Source organism: Opisthocomus hoazin, chromosome 5 (genome assembly GCF_030867145.1).
Source record: "Opisthocomus hoazin isolate bOpiHoa1 chromosome 5, bOpiHoa1.hap1, whole genome shotgun sequence".
In the NCBI taxonomy this organism is placed as follows: Eukaryota; Metazoa; Chordata; class Aves; order Opisthocomiformes; family Opisthocomidae; genus Opisthocomus; species Opisthocomus hoazin.
Genome location: NC_134418.1, coordinates 46,146,515 through 46,163,128, shown reverse-complemented (window position 1 = coordinate 46,163,128; position 16,614 = coordinate 46,146,515). Strand labels below are relative to the sequence as shown.

General features: G+C 44.9%; 1 protein-coding gene and 1 long non-coding RNA gene across 6 annotated transcripts in view; one reads left to right on the top strand and one right to left on the bottom strand.

The window, feature by feature from the left end:
- Positions 1–1,494: 1,494 nt before the first annotated feature.
- Positions 1,495–4,335, bottom strand: LOC142361552 (uncharacterized). The gene is made up of 3 exons (XR_012764166.1): positions 3,958–4,335; positions 2,565–2,762; positions 1,495–2,465 (listed from the first exon to the last, which is right to left on the bottom strand). It is a non-coding gene; the product is annotated as an uncharacterized LOC142361552 (long non-coding RNA).
- A 500-nt stretch (positions 4,336–4,835) lies between these two features.
- Positions 4,836–16,614, top strand: part of SLC10A7 (solute carrier family 10 member 7) — a 159,905-nt gene continuing 148,126 nt past the window's right edge. For 4 of the 5 annotated variants that reach the window (XR_012764025.1, XM_075421088.1, XM_075421087.1 and 1 more), the window contains exons 1-3: positions 4,836–5,021; positions 8,544–8,626; positions 13,640–13,776. Coding sequence is in view for 4 of the 5 variants with exons in the window: in XM_075421088.1 (XP_075277203.1) it covers positions 4,922–5,021; positions 8,544–8,626; positions 13,640–13,776 (320 nt within the window). In the remaining variant the exon portion in view is untranslated. Of the gene's footprint in view, positions 5,022–6,087; positions 6,240–8,543; positions 8,627–13,639; positions 13,777–16,614 lie in introns of all 5 variants that reach the window. The other variant, XM_075421090.1, reaches the window with a different exon arrangement.

The following is a 16,614-nucleotide window of genomic DNA, read 5'->3' as shown; positions in this document are numbered from 1 at the left end:
AATAGTAGTAAGTCCTGCAGCCTGTGAGCGCATTTAATAATATCCAGTAGCAACAACCAAAGGATCCATTGCAGATGCCTGAAATAGTATAAGCACCCAGGCCAGGACAGAGTAAGAGCTGTGAATTCCATTTCCATAAGGAAAACCAGCTAATGGGATCGGTATAGCAATCTCTCCAAGCTGCTGAGAAAGTCTGAGATCATGCCACAGAGTGCTTGTGAGAAATATAAATGTGTTGTAAACTGTCTCCCATATATTTCCACTTTTTCTCCTCAACTTTCCTATTTATAATTAACACCTCTCTTTATCTTGTTCATTCTGAATATCTTTGTTCTTTTCAAGCTAAATTATTTAATACTATCTCTTCCTCTCGTTTAAGCTCCCTTTATCTCATGATCCCCTCTCCTTTATATTGAAATCTCTCCTGTCCAAATGCATAATCAGATTACATCTGCTACTACGGAACTTAAAAACCCCAGCACATTCCCTAAAATAACTTAACTGTGTAGTTGTTAGACAGCAAGGTGCCTTGTGCAGATAAGAGGCTGGGTAAACAAAAGGAATAGGCTCCATCTGGCACAAAGAGAAGCCAATGCCTCGGCATCAGTTACAAACCACCTAAGACTGATTGTTTGCAACGTGAACCCCAGAACCGTCCAGTTCATTTCTGCATCTTTGCAGACAAGAAAACCAGTCGCTGCTCATGTAAACAGTCCTGTTCATTTCAACAGGTTACCTGTGAGCAACGAAGATTTGGTGTCACGTAGCTACATGTGATGAAGCTATTATATTATGCAGAAGGAAGCACGAAGGCCTTCAGAGGCAGGAAAGCATCTGGAAGCCCCGAGGTATACTTGCAGTTGAAGAAAAATGAAAATTTGGTCATGTGAAATCAGAGAGAAGCTAAATTCTTGTTCCTAAGCCACAGCTAAATATATCCCAGAATGGTTTTGTACGATGTAATGGAGAATACATGTACACACATGCCAGATCATACTGGGATCTGGTCGAGTCTTAGCGGTTAATTAGGATACATATATTATCTGTATGGGAACTGATGAGGAAAGTGAAATGCTGTGAGATGTAGTTTTGGACGACAGACGTTGAATTGTCCCTCTCTAATACTGATTAAACGCCTTGATACGGATGACAAATTGCCTAATAGCAAGAGTGATGCTGTTTTGCAAACAGACAGGACGCGCGAGAGTCCTGCCAATTATACAGTACACTTGTCGTGTACACTGTTTCATGCTGACGGGGCAGGGCAGGGCTTGCAGAGTGCTCTCTTACTTAGAAGCAGGAACAAATTCATCTATTTCATCTAAGAGACCTATATGCTTATCAAGAAAATCGAAGAACAGCTTTTAAACAAAACCAGCCATAATATCTTTGTACAAGTGTTTTGATACACAGCTTAGAATATCTGCATACCATCTTAAAGATTACAGAAGACAAGAGCCACATGAATCTATGTATTTTGTAACTCAGTTGGCAAAACACATTTATTACAAACTTCGTATGTCTTGGAAACAAGGTAAAGCATCCTCTCAAAGCAACAGAGCCTTACTAAAGCTTATCTTTTTCTTCAGTGAGTATAGACAGAAGTTAAACTACTTCTGTGATATCTGATGACCATTGGCAAACCATTAAGTTTTTTTCCTGTTTCTTAACTGCTCTAAATCTAATACACAGTGACATAGCTCACCCTTCTCTAGAGAGGGAGGGACAGGCTTGGGACGGCACACAAGGAGTGACCTTTCGGAGGGGAAAATGAGAAGGATCTTCCAGTGCCTAGGACGGAACCTGAGGTTTCAAACTTTCGCCAATTAGAACTGCTGTGAGCAAACATCTGAAACTTGTCGACAAAATGAACCTAGAATTAACTTGGGCAGCGGGCAAGATTAGAAACTCATAATTAGTATCCACCTGCAAAGAGTGAGGGGCAGGATTAGTACTATGTAAAAACTATGATGCAAAAGCAGGGAAAAGCTGCTGTCTTTACCGCGGAATTTTATTGCCAGACTGAGTGCCCTCCACACCCGCCCCTTCTTTGCATCCGTCTACAGCTTCTGCAGTGATCAACATTGCAGCAACTTCATTCACTACGGACTTTGGCTTCTAATTTCTGAGTGCTTAGCTTTCGGCCTCAACAGATGGACTGCCGTTCTGCTTTTCCTTGGTAACAATGCTTTCCCGAACTGTGCTGAAGTGGTTTGCGCCTCCCAGCCCTGCTGCTGCAGGGTGAGGCCTCTGCGTGGTGTAACCAACCAACTCGGACGCGACCACCAGGCCGAGGGTGTAAAGCCTCCCGCCATCTCTGTTAGGGCCTGTGTATGCAGCCGCAACGACACGACCTGGGCAACGCCGGACATCGGCCCGCTCTCCTGCCGTGCTCCGAACAGAGGGCCTACGCTCTTGCTGGCGTGCTTTCAGAGCCGCAGAAGGAAGGATCTAAGCGCTCCGACCTGTGAACGGCACAGAACAAAAGCATGCCATAGAGCTAGGGCCACCTCACCCGTGAGAGGGTATCCACATGGAGATTTAATATAACTTCTATGACAAACCTTAACTTTACATCTTCAGCTGATTCATCTTATCCTTCCTGTGCAGTAATCAAATCCTCCAAGTAATCAAATCCTGTGCTCGTTATAATCACCGCTTGCTGCAGAGCAACTCTTGTGCATTCGTGGTCTCCCAAAACAGCCAACCTGCAGCAGCTGCACGGGCAAACGCAGTGAGGTTTTGCAATTTGGCACTGGTATCTGCAAAGAGAGCACGGACCATCGTGTACTGCAGCGAACTTTCGCAAAGCAGTGAAACGTGTAACGATTTCAAACTGCACCTTTTGGGTCCCTTCGCAGGTGGGAGAGGACACACTGCCTCCGTCTTCCCGAAAGAAGACGACAAAAGAAAGAAGATGACACCAAACTGGGAGGTGTGGTAGATACACCAGAAGGCTGTGCTGCCATTCAGCGTGACCTGGACAGGCTGGAAAGTTGGGCAGAGAGGAATCTGATGAGGTTCAACAAAGGAAAATGCAGGGTCCTGCACCTGGGGAGGAACAACCCCATGCACCAGTACAGGGTCTGGGTGGACCTGCTGGAGAGCAGCTCTGCGGAGAGGGACCTGGGTGTCCTGGTGGACAACAGGTTAACCATGAGCCAGCAGTGTGCCCTGGCTGCCAAGAAGGCCAATGGGATCCTCGGGTGCATTAGGAGGAGCGTGGCCAGCAGGTCGAGGGAGGTTCTCCTTCCCCTCTACACTGCCCTAGTGAGGCCCCATCTGGAGTGCTCTGTCCAGTTCTGGGCTCCCCAGTTCAAGAAAGATGAGGAGCTACTGGAGAGAGTCCAGCGGAGGGCTACGAGGATGGTGAGGGGACTGGAGCATCTGTCCTATGAGGAGAGGCTGAGGGAGCTGGGCTTGTTCAGCCTGAAGAAGACTGAGAGGGGACCTTATAAATGCTTACAAATATCTGAAGAGTGGGTGTCAGGAGGATGGGGCCAAGCTCTTTTCAGTGGTGCCCAGTGACAGGACAAGGGGCAATGGGCACAAACTGAAGCACAGGAAGTTCCATCTGAACATGAGGAAGAACTTCTTCCCTCTGAGGGTGACGGAGCACTGGAACAGGCTGCCCAGGGAGGTTGTGGAGTCTCCTTCTCTGGAGATATTCAAGACCCGCCTGGACAAGGTCCTGTGCAGCCTGCTGTGGGTGACCCTGCTTCGGCAGGAGGGTTGGACTAGATGACCCACAGAGGTCCCTTCCAATCCCGAACATTCTGTGATTCTGTGAAATGCAGCTACGACGCCCAGGTTCGCACCAGCGAGCCTCGCGGGAGGTAGAGCAGCACGCGTCCCACAGAGTAGCCAAGCTGCGGGTGGCAGAGCGCAGGAAGCCTGCGGCGGGGCTGCCCCTGGAAGCCCGCACACGTCCATGGAGCCTGTGAAGCGTGAACTTACCCACGCGTCCCGGCACCGCGCGGCGGAGCTGCCGCCTGTCCGAACCCTGCCGCACCGGGGCAGCCGTGGCGGGGCTGGCGCCAGCCGCTGTCACGACAGCGCGTTTCACGCTTCGTCGCCTCCCTGGCGATGTGATTTAGAGCGGGGGGGGCTGGGGGGGGGCAGAGGCCAGGCGAACGGATCCAACGGGGCAGCGGAGCCGTAGGGGGGGGAGGCCGGGAACCACAAGGCGCGGCTCCGGCGCCCGGAGGAGCTCTTCGCGGTGGTCGGCTCTAAGGGCGGGGCTCGCGGGACCGCCACCATCGACACTGTCACCGCCGGCACCCTCCGGCCGGCCCCGGCGGCAGCCCGCCCTCACGGGCCCCCGGCCCGGGCCCCTCCCGCGGCCGGCGGGTCCCGGCCCACGCGACTGGAAGCGGGCGGCGAGGGGCGTCCTCCCTCCAGCCCGCAACCGCCGGCTCGCTCGCGCCCGCCCTCGCGCGCGTCAAACGCCGGGCGTCACGCAAACGTTGTAATGTACCAAAACAGCGCGCACGCCCCCGCCGCCCGCGGCCCCGCCGCGCCCCGCGCCCGCAGGGGCCGCGCCGCCCGCCGGGACCGGCTCTGGGGCCGCGTTCCCCGGCCCGCCCGGCGACAGCGGCGGTGGCGGCGGACCCGTCCCGCCTCCCCACCCCGCGCCGCCGCGACCCGCGGTGGCCGCCGGCGCCCCGCCTCGGCCCGGGGATGCGGCGCGGGGCGGGGGCGGCCGAAGCTGGAGGGTGTGCGTGCGTGCGTGCGTGCGTGTGTGCCGGCGCTGCGGGGCGGTCGGGCGGGCGGCGGCGCGGCAGCTGCGTGTCTATTAGGAGGTGCGTGGTAGCGATGGCGGCCGTGGGTGAGACTTTTCCTGTCAGTGGATCCGGCTGGTCCTGCCGGCGGGCGGCGGGGCTGCACCCCGCCCCGGCGCTGGGCCGAGCCGCGCCGCGCCATGGGGCTGCTGGAGCGCCTGCGGAAGGAGTGGTTCATCCTGGGGATCGTGCTGGTCATCGCGGTGGCGCGGCTGGAGCCCGCCTTCGGCGGCAAAGGGGGTGAGTCCCGCCGCTGCCCTGCGCCTCGGTCGCGCGGGCCGGGCCCGGCGTTGCCCGGAGCGGGCCCCGGTGCCGGCGGCGGGGCACGGAGGCGGGGGGGAGTCTGCGGGCCTTCCCCGGGCGGAGGGAGGCGGTCGCTGCGCTGCCGGGGACGCGGAAGGGCACCCGCTGGGGAACTTTGCAGCCGGAGCTGCCCGGGAGGGCAGGCTGCGGGGCGGGGGGTGTCCCGGCGCCTCCGGCAGCTCGCCTCGGCCGGCTCGTCGGCCGTCGCCGCTGCTCGGGTAGCCCCGGGAGGTTTCGAGGTGTATTCCCGCGTGTGTCTTTGCTTGGCGCTCTGCCGGGTGCTTGGATAAGATCCTGCTCTTTTGGATTAGCAGTAGTGAAAACTGGATGGCAACTTGCTTTGAACGCACTCCTGTTAAACGAGGCAGTAACTTCAAGAGCTCTTAAGATGGGCATGAAGTTACTGCAGTTCTGGGTACGAATGTCTGCCGGCCGTGAGCTTCCCGGGAGGTGGAGCTTGATGTATATTGTGCTAAAAATCTCAGGGGCTGTATTTTAGCAGATGATTTTTTTTTTAACTTTATAATAACAGACTCGTATTTTAAATTTTAATTGTTTTTTTGTTCACTCTTACTTGCTCATGAAAGATGAGGGAGAACAGTGGAAATGATTCTGTGCAAAATGGTGTCAAATGCTCACAGTAAACAAATCGGAAGAAAGTTCTGTCCTTTTCTAAGCAGTGAGGTCTCGTGTGTTTCTTGTAACAAGAACTGATGAAATAGCCAGTGTATTTTAAAATAAACAGCATATCTTTAAGTATAAATGCTAGCAGCATTTTCTGGTTAGTTTCCATTGTAACTTCAGTTCCAGATGTTCACAATTTTCAACAACAAATTAAATTTTGTGTGGGTTTTTTTTTTTTCTATTTGATCTCTGAAGACTTAAGAAAAGGGATGCAGAAAACTTGAACAGTTCCTGTAGCAGTTCCATGTTATGGGAGGGGAGAAGTATCTAGCTGTGTTTTTATATGAATAGAATTTTTTTTTTTTTCTTTCCTTAACAGAGCTGAAGTTTGAGGATAGACAGCTTCTCACTGAGGAGCCGACCTCCCCCCTCCCCCCTTAGGTTCTGGGGAAAAAAGAGAGTGATTTAAAAAAATGTGTCTCTGAACACTTGCTGCAGCAACTAAGGCTCCGGTACTTCATGGAGTTCAGGGTAGGCAAATTCGTGCTGTGCAAGGATCCCTTTTAACATCTGTGTGCTGTATTGCATAGGTGAATAGGACCCACACGGAGCTTCTTGCAGGATCCGTGCTCTGTCTTCAGCAGACCTTAAAGATAACTTTAAATTCATAGTAGTAGGTGGCTTGTCGCTTTCTGGTTTGATTGTCGTGCTAATTGTTAGCAGCAATGTGGGGCATCCTTTTAACTGGAATATGAGATGATTTTTCCTCAGCGTACTTCCTGCATGGAAGCGCTATGATGAAGCACTTCATTTAATTGTGCTACTGCAGAGATGTCAAGCTTTGACATGGTATTGTTCCTGGGACAACTTGCTTGAAAAAATATTTTAAGCGTTGGTTGAAACTCGTGAGCACGTGCTCCCTGAAGTGGTATCCCCCTTCTGAAGCTACGTGATCTGAGCGCTCATTTTAAAAATAGAAAAATAAAAAAATAAAAAGAAAGAGGTGAGGGGTGGGAAATGTCAGCATACGAAAAAGCTTTCAGCTGACAAAACCATGCACTGTAATTTGCAGGGCGTTACTAAATGGTATGGATGGTCGAGCATCCATACCCGTGCAACATTGTGCCACAAATGACAAAGATTTGTGCTGTTGCCACCTTCAGGCCATGATCCAAACCCTTTTTGTGTGTTTTCCTGTTTGATGAATGAGACTATTTGGTTCCTTTGTGAAAAGAGCTTTCGTGACCAGTCTTTTGGGCAGGAGATGAAGGGGGTCTGTTCTGACCAGAGTTCCCTGTGCTCCGTGATCCTGTGGTTGCTCTAGTGATAGACGTTTCTCCTGTGTAAAGGAGTTCAGGTAGCCCGGTGAAAAACCCTGAAATAGAAGAACTTAGTCCTGGAAGAACTCCTGTCTTATCCAGACTAACTAACCCACTGCCTGTCTGCCCAGTGTGTATGTGCATGTATATGTATGCTCTAACCTTCTGAAAGATTAGAAAAATTATGTAATTCTCTCTATATAAAATAAAGTTTTCGGTTTAACTGTATTTATAGAATGTTTCTGCCCCCCCCCCCCCCCCTTCCCCCTCCCTGGTTATTCAGTTAACGTGCCGTAATTTTGTAACTAGCCATGTGCTTTGTTGCAGCTTTAACTCGTGCATTTCCTGGCTTGTTTTTACCTTGTGGTTCATATACGTTGTTTGGTTTATTTTTTGTATTTAACGCACACAGTTTTAGTGTCTCATCAACAGATTTCTCTCTGAGAGTAGAGTTTGGGTTTAAATGGGTTGAGATGCGAATTTGATTAGACTCAGTGATCAAATCCCTCTGATTTAAGGATCATTTGCCTTGCTCCAGTGTAACCATCAATATATCATTCATCTGAGAGAGCAGAAAGGATCTTCTCTTCTGAAGTGTTGAGTAAAGGCTTGCTTGCTTGCTGCTGCAGTTTTACTCATGACAACTTACGATCACTCACAGAGTTAGGTGATTACTTGGGTCCTAAGTAGACTTGCTAATATTTTCTTTCTAATATAATAACTGGTTGAATACTTGTGAAAAAAAATGTGTATATACATTTTGTGCTTGGTGGCCTCCGAAGGCAAAGTGTATTAAGAGAATTTGTCATTTTTATAGGAGTGTAAAAAATACTTCAGTTCAATCTCCCTGAAAAAAAAGTATATACAAATGTAAGCCTTTAATATAGTGGAAGCCTTGGAGGTGTTGGCATCTGCCCTTACTGATCTCACTGCAGCGGTGTGTCTGAAATGTGTTATTGTAGGGCTGGAATGAACCATTTTGCCACAGCCCTTTTGTGGAGGAATAATGCACGATTGTATTGCCCCAAGGAAATCATTGCAAGGTGCGATTTGGTTTCTGCTGTGCAGGCAGCGAGACAGGGGTGTGTGTTGTGGGAGAAGTGAGAGGTAGATATGTGAATGATACCAGTGGCCCTGTGGAGGGAGCAGCTAATGTTTTTATCTGAGTGTACAGTTTGAGTTTGCTGACGCTATAGGGATACTCTGATGACAGAACTGTGAAAATTTCCTGTTTTCATGTTTCCACAATTTACCTGTTAGTTCCCAGGGGCCTGTAATCACGGAAGCCAAATTTCTATGACATCACACCTCACTCTCCACTCACTGGTTTGCTTTTATTTAAAAATAGCATGCTTCTGTAACTTAATAGAAGTCCCATTCTGTTTATTAGAGACTTTCATGATTAGATTTTCTCCAGGTATTTTGCTAGTTATTCTTATTTACTGCAGTGTAATATATGCATATTGTTATCTCTTTAACTGTAGTTGACTTTGTTCTCTATGTCTATATTTTTTAGGACCCTTGAAACCAGAAATTACCATAACTTACATTGCTGTTTCAGCTATATTCTTTAACAGTGGACTCTCCTTAAAAACTGAGGTACTGTAATTTCTCATTGCCTCATTCTTGTTTTGCTTTAAAAAGTTTTGTGTTGCTTTTGGTCAGGTTTGAATGTAATTGAATTGTAATTTAATGTAATTGTAATTGTTGATGCTGGGAGAATAGCTAACAAGAGAAGAGAAATATTAGACATTTGTGGAATAACCCCTCCTTGATTTCAGAAAATTCTTCACACAGTAATGAACGTGATGAGAAGGAGAGTGTGAGTAAATTTCGCCCATCCATAGAGAGTGGGTTGCTTGATTTTACAGGGCTTTGACTAAATGGAAATGCTAAGCACAGTTCGGAGACTGGATCTAGTCCCTGGATGTGTCCCAAACCCAAATCGGGGTGAGATCCAGGAGCACACTAGCACCTGCCTTCTGCAACCCCTTCTGCACCTTGGCTTCCCCGCTGCTCAGTTGAGACACAGGCTAGAAAGCTGTGTGAATCCTAGGGTAGAACTTTGTAGGGAACTAGACAGAGAGGGGCTATGTGGAGTCTTCATGCCTCTGTAGGACATGAAAAGGTGTGCACTTTCTGTGCCTCTCTCCCTTATCTCACCTGCTGGTGCGCTAACTAAAACTATTTGGGCTAGTCGCTACAGGATTGGTGCAAACAAAGATCTGGTGGCTTTGAATTACCACACTGGGTAGGCACGGGACAGCAGCTAGTATCAATGCAACAGGGTACCTCTGCAGATGCATGGCCAATGTACAGGTACAAAGTCTTGGCAATCTTCTCCTATAGGATTTAGTTATGGACAGGTGGACTTGAAGTGCCTGCTCTCTGCTGCATATCATGGACACCGAGACTTGTTTCAAATTTCTTGTCACACATTTTCCGAAGAGGAACAGTCTGGGCATAAAAAGAGATAAAGGGGAGAACTTCTTAGTGACATGTAAAGGAGGCGTGGAGAGAGGAAAGGATGGCTGTGTGCCAAGAAGAGAAGGAGCAGCAGCTAGAGTTGGAGTGAAATGCTGCAGGTCTCTGCTAGTCTAGTTTCTTGATAAATTTTACGCTGTTGACTGTGCTAAAAGGTGATGACGTTCATATGTTGCATGATACTAATGTCTAAAAGAATCGTCATGATATTGTCCAGTTATCTTCTGAGCAAACTGGGATTTGGATGAACAGCGTGCATTCAACAAAAAACAAGTTTCTATACCTGTATCATGGTTATAGTGATAAAGTTTCAAATGGAGGTGGTGTCTGAAGTGGTAGCAGCCCTCTCCTTACTGGCAGTTCTGGCACTAGGGCCTCTAGTTCTGCCAGAACACAGTATAGCTGAAGTGAATAACTTTAGTCAGTTCTGTAGCAGCTGGTTAGAGCCTTGTGGTCTTAAGGGGAAGCAGGAAGAACCATGTTATCTATTTGCCTGGGATAATAATTAATCCTAGGGTAAATAGGCTGCGGAGAGGCACTTTCTTCCACAGAGAAGAGGACCCGAAACACAAAGCCTGGGTAGTACTAATGGAGTGGAGTTTTCTGCTTGCAGGGCTAGGAATCTTTACATGCAGAGAAAAAATGTAAAACTTCTATCCCTTTCATTAGTTTGTATCCTTGAAGCTTTATATTTGTAAAGCAGCTGTGAATGAGAGTGAAATCAGTAGCATTATGAAAGTCCTGATTAGATTCTCAATGTTAGTGTGCGTCTAACTTTTTCCCGTTAAGGTGACATGACTGACACGTTCCTGGGCAACCTGTCATGGCCTGCTTTGGACTTGCATAACTTTTCTTCATCTGTGCTTCTAAAAGCAATACATTGATGTAAATGAAGCTTTTTCAGGAGCTGATGCTTATGTCCAAGTAGCTGATCTCAGATTGTTTTGGAAGCATCAGTTAGGACCAGTGCTGTACATCCAGCTTTATGTTCTGTCAAGAAGCTAAGCCTCTTCTGAATTTTTGCCATAGGGGTAGAAGATGAAGAGGAAGAGAAACATTTCACTCGTTGTACCTTGTGCTGTTACTTTCTAAAATGTGGGTTAAAAACAATCCTTAAATGTGTTAGAAGGCTAGATCATGGCTATTAAAATACTTCAGGGCATGTTTTAATTATTTAAGGCACAACCTAAAGCTGGTATTATTAGTCAGTTAATATATCTTTTTATTGGATTGCAAAGTAAATTGTTTCTGCTTTTGTCTTTATTAGTTCTTGACCTGTGTGTTGGCTGTTTTACCTTGGATAATATATTAGTTAGATCGGAACTAGTGTTCGGTATGCTTTACGAAATGATGAAAGGTTGTGTAAGTGTTAACGGAGGCCTTCTCATAAACATGACAAAATTAGGAATAGCCAGTGCTCTTTTAAGGTTACACTTCTGGTTTTATCTGCTGTGAAAGCGCATAATAAAAAAAAAAATATTTGCTAACGTGCATTCAGAAAGTGCTTTACAAAATAATTGGCAACGTTCAGGGAGAGCCTGTCTGTGCGTGGCCTTGTTATGTTTTGAAATCTGGAGGTGATTGAGGTCCTCTTACACTTATAGAAATAGTCTGTGTCCAGAGATGACAAGAACATTTGATTCCACCTTAATATAATGCTCTTTCAGTTTACGGTGACTGGATAGCTTGCTGGTTTAAAGCAGATACCTCCTGTAGGGGCCCCAGAAGTTAAATCACATACTTGAGTTATCCATTTCAGTGAGGAATTTGGCAAGCCACTGAAAACACTGTTTGCTCTGTGTGGGTATTTGCCCATTTAGCTGTGACCATCTAAGCGTGGCTGGGTGGCAACAGGGACCCACACTGACCAGCGAGAGGCTAGGATAATCTCTCTAAAGGATCTGAAATACCGGGAAAGACAAGGTAGCTTGTTCTGTCTGGTGTGCAAAAACAGTCATAACTAGCAGCTTCCAGTAACTTTTTTGAGACTCTTTTGAGACTTTTGCTTTTTTGGGGATTACAGTGACAGATGTATTTTGGGACAAGCCCTTGTACATTGGTGAAGACAGTTTGCCTCAGTGTTTATTCTATCATGATACAGTCTAAGGAATTTGAAAAGGCAATTGCTAGAGACACTTTAAAGACCACAAAGACCTGTTCCACTAATACAGCATTGCTTCATGCGTTAGGTCAGCTGTGTTGTAATTGCCTTCCTTGCTCCCTGGAAGCTCTAACCAGTCTTTCACAAGTTTTTATCTTGGATTTTGCTTTCAGAAGTATCACAGATTTCTTCAAGTCATCTGTTTTTAAGATGTTTTCCAATTGTAAAAATACTAAATTGAAAGAGCACTTCTATATATGTGATGGTGTCTTGATTGGGGATGCCTTCATAGGTTGGTCCACTGGGAAATCTGGGCTGGACGTGACTTGGCAGGAAAGAAGGAGGAATTAATGGCTTTGCTGAAAGAAGTCCCAGGCTTTGGTTTTGCTCAATTGTATTATGTACTTTTAAAACGTACACTTTTATATAGGTATTTCCAGGTATCTTTTTTTCCTGCACAGGATGTGTTTTTACTACTACATGTTTTATTAAGATGAAATAATACTACAGTGAAGCTATTCATAATGCCATAGGTGCTGTGACAGGTTATGTGTGAAGAAGGCCTATTTTTTCATGCAGAGTGATACTAGCCTGCTTAAGAGCTTTAATTATTTTGAGAAAATGTTGTTTCATTCAGTTAACCAAACACTGAATGTAGTGATACTTTCTTGGTAAAACTGGATCAAGTCCATGTTTTGTATAACTTTAAGAATAGGATACGAATGGATGTGTATTTTTTTGTGGAAGGTGTTTTTTCCCCTATCTCAAATTTGGGACATTATTTTTGTTAAGAGAAATAAAGTAACAAGGACATGGTGCTGACTTGCTAGTACTTCCAGGTGTATAATTACATCAGTGTGCATTTGGATGGTTGAAAATGCAGTATTTGATTATGCTTCACTGAAGTTCAGCTGTTTTGATGCTGAGAGAGGGTGGCATTTGAAGATCAGCTGCGGCATTGCTGTACATGGAAATACACTTTTTTATATTGTTCTTTTTTTTAAAACGCATCTGGAGTGTCAGATAGCTGGAGAAACCTAGCAAATTAGGCTTTGAATAAAAGTGCCATCGGTTCGTTTCCTGTTGCATTGTTTATGTGAAAAGAGTGTAAGTTATTTTGAGAGAGAAGAAAAGGAATTTTTCTTCTCAATATATGAGAGTTGAAATGAGCTGAAATGTACAAAGCTTCTTCCTTGTACTCAAAAACTGTGTAGAAGATCCTTGGAGTGCCCAAAAAGACAGAAACAGAGAGAGCTAACAGAAGAGTTTGTTGCGTAAGGATACTTGATCACGTCTGTGGAGTGCTCTTGCACTATTTAACATTATTATTTTTTTGTTTTCTCAGTCTTCAGTGGTGTTTTGCACTTTATTTCTCTGAATTTTGTGGCTTAGCTGTTGTTAGTTTATTATGGTCTTGGTATTCTTTCTTTGCTATTCTTCATCAGCCTATTTTTTTTTTTACTGTAAATTTCCTATCTGTTGATACAATAAATAATCAAAATCTGCTACAGATTACTTTGCTTTTTATGTTTGTTAATCTTCCCTTAAAACAAACGTACCACACAGGATGACTGTAATGTAAACATCCTTTTTTCACTCTATAAATGAGAGTCACAATTTGTGGCTCTCTTTAGACTAGAGAAACCTAAAATCACATGGATTCTAAAAGTTTCCCTTCCTCTTGATAGCAGAGGTTGATAAAGTAAACAGGCCATCAGCATAGTTAACACAGGTTTTGAAGCAGTGACAAAGTGCTAAGGCTGCCTGCTGAAAAGCTACTGTTATGAGAGCTACAGTATTATTAAAGTGGTGGACAATTCTTTTGGAAAAATGCCCAGGAGCAGACAGAGCTTTTATGTTGTCTGGATGTACTTCATTATTAAAGAGGAGATCCGATGATCCCGAAAGGTGCCTTTTTGACATGCACTCTCTTTGTATTATAAAGATGATCCTAGTTTTAAAAGCACAAACCTGATCTTATTTCAGCTGTTATGACTGCAACTTCCTCTCTTCTTTTTCTTTTGCAGGAGCTGACAAATGCTTTGATGCATGTGAAACTACACCTTTTTGTCCAGATTTTTACACTTGTGTTCTTCCCAACAGCAATATGGCTCTTTCTTCAGCTGTTATCAATCACACCTATAAATGAATGGCTTTTAAAAGGGTATGTTTATGCATAATAGAGTGAAATATATTTGTAGCTGTCTTCTTAAAGAGCTGCTTATCCTGCAGTGGGTGTTTTAAGACTTGTTTTGTGAACAGATTTTACTGGTTGTTTTGTGCTTCAGCACTTTGCTGTCAGAAACAAAGTACATGGACAAGATTATCCTTTCAGGAACCCGATCTCATTTTTAGGAAGTCTGGTCAGTTAGTTTCATATGTAGGGAACTTGCAATAGGTTAGCTTTCTCTTTCACAAAACACAGCTGAAGTGCTGTGCTGGGTCTCAAGGAGGATGGGGAGGAAAGAAAAGGAATGCTTCAGGAAAAACGTAAGATGGTGAATAAGTACTGTGTATGCCACATACTGGTGTTCTCTTCTGTTTTTAAACACTCTCTGTTGAGCATCTCTCGCATGTGTCCAGATTGGAGCTCAGTGTCTGCTCCTAGCTAAATTATGGAAAACCAAAAGGAGTAAAGTTTATGTATGAGTAGAAGTTTGAGATGAGCAGAAGTGTGCGTTAACATGAAAACAATGTATTTTAAGTCTTTGGTGTACTCTGCCAATGTGTGCTTCCAAGGCTGCATTGATGCTGCAGTAGTGATAGATGTTATGAAAAATAAAAAAAAAAGAAAAGCTTTTTTCAGAATCAAAGGTCAATACCTAACTGCCATGCTGCTATACTGGAATGTTCAAATGCAAAAATCAGTTCTTTCAGAAAACTACTTAAAGAATCCCCGTTGTTTGTTACTGCTTGGTGAAACATTGCTTTAGGAGAGTTCCCTGTCTTAAAAGTTTAGTGATAAAGCTGCTTATGTTTATGTTTTTACAAGGCCTAAACCTAAAAGAGCATTTTAGTTTGTTTTTAAGAGGCTTCTCCAGGTGTTCCTCCAAGTGTGAAGTGGTCCAAATGATACTGAGAAAGTGAAATTGAGACGACATCATTTAGCAGTTAGCACTGTTTTGCTTAACAGGATTAGTACCTTAAGGAAATGATAAGGTTGCTATACAATGTCCATTTGCATTTGGCTATGCATAGTAAAGGTTATTCTTTAAAGTAAAATAATTGTGAAGTTTTTCCTCAGCTAGAACAGAGACATGATTTTCCACAGTGAACCAAAATTCTCTCTTAATCCATGGGAGTCTCAGTTTCTGAAGTGCAAGGTGGAAGAGGTTTTTGTGGGTTTTGTTCCTTGCAGCACTTCTCATCCCTTCTTTCCTATGACTCTCATGCCACTTTGGTTCTTAGTATTTAAGGGACATGATCTGTTACACACCCAAGTGTATATGTATGTGTATATGTACACACCTGTGAAACTGCATGTAAAACTACATATGTATATTTCTCTTAAAAAAAAAAAAAAGACACTTGTATGTGTATCTCCCTAAACGTGGAGCCTAAACCAGCCTCATTTTTCATGAAGGTGTGTCTGTGTTTTACAGTGAGCTAGTGTACTTCTGTATGTTTCAAGCTGCCTTGCGAGCGCTTGTTCCTTCAGTACTATTTCTGCTTTGGCTGTGTTTTATCTTTTAGTGCAATGACTCCGTTGTATTGAGACTTTATTCAAAGAATGGTCAGATTGAAGAGTTTAATGAAGGTGGTTTGTTTGTTTTTTGAAAGAGTGCTTTCTTGATAAATACTGCTGCTCAGGATGTGCTCGGAGCAGCAGCCGTAGTGTGGCTCTGAAGGCGTCCACTGCAAAAGGAGCCTGATGAGACCTGTACCTTCAGTGCTATGCAGCTGAATAAGATACTGAGCTCTGTCCTAGTTCTAGGATAACACATTTTAAAGCAGGTACTTGCATGTCCCTCTACGGGTATGTGAAAAGAGAGTGAGGAGCCGATGTGAGAAACTGCCAGTGCTTTGGCCTCCCTGTGTATCCCGAAGTTCATCCTGATGCCCTGCAGCTGTAGTTTTTATTCCCTAGAAACACTGAAGTACCCTTGATAAGAACAGGGGGAACAAGACAGGCTTCTGCAAAGTTAGTTCCTCATCATGCATGTTTAGCAAAGCTTGTAGTGGGAGGTAGTTGATAGTCCTTACAAGGGCCTGGAAAAATAGGCACATGCTCCCAAGGGCATGCAGCGCCCTTTGGCAGTCCCCTGGGGACTGTAGTTCTCCACTGCTCTCTGCACAAGGTTATGCCTAAAGGGCACAGTCAACTCCACAGCTAGTTTCCCATCTTGCTTCAGAATGAATGGTAGATTCTCACATCCTCTAGAATGGTCTGTTTTGCTGTGAATGTTATTTGAGAGGCAGATTCAGATAGTACTAGCTTTTCATCTGTGTTTCTACAGTTGGGTTTATTTTTTTTCCGCTCTCTGTCTCGGATGATATTAGGAGGTTTGTTGCTTTGCAATTATTTTGAAATGTATAAAATAGAGGAGAAACTGACATAATCCCAAGCATCTTTTAAGCTAGTTTTTTGTTAGCTGGCTAGGTTTTGCATTGATGGCATCCCTTGGAAAAGGAGCACGAAGCAGGTGGTTAATGTTTGCAGAGATTCACCTCTTCTGTTACTCTTAGGATATAGCATTTACAGCGTATGAGGTAAGGCACAAGATGCAAAAATCTGGTACAAGATATGGCTTTGGTAGTTCTAGATCTCAAAATACATGACTTTGAACCCTGCTAGTCAGTTGTCTGTAATGTATTAGCAGAACAGGTATTATTTATCACATCAGCAAGTGTTTGGACGCCTGATGTTGGTGCTTATAGCATGGCCTGAGCCAGTGGAATGTTTCAGTTTGTTGGTTGTTATCTGTAGTAATCTGCTGGCCTTTAGAGGAATTTGTTTGTATATTGGTAGTATTGTGTGTAGTTGATACAAAGCAAGAAAAAA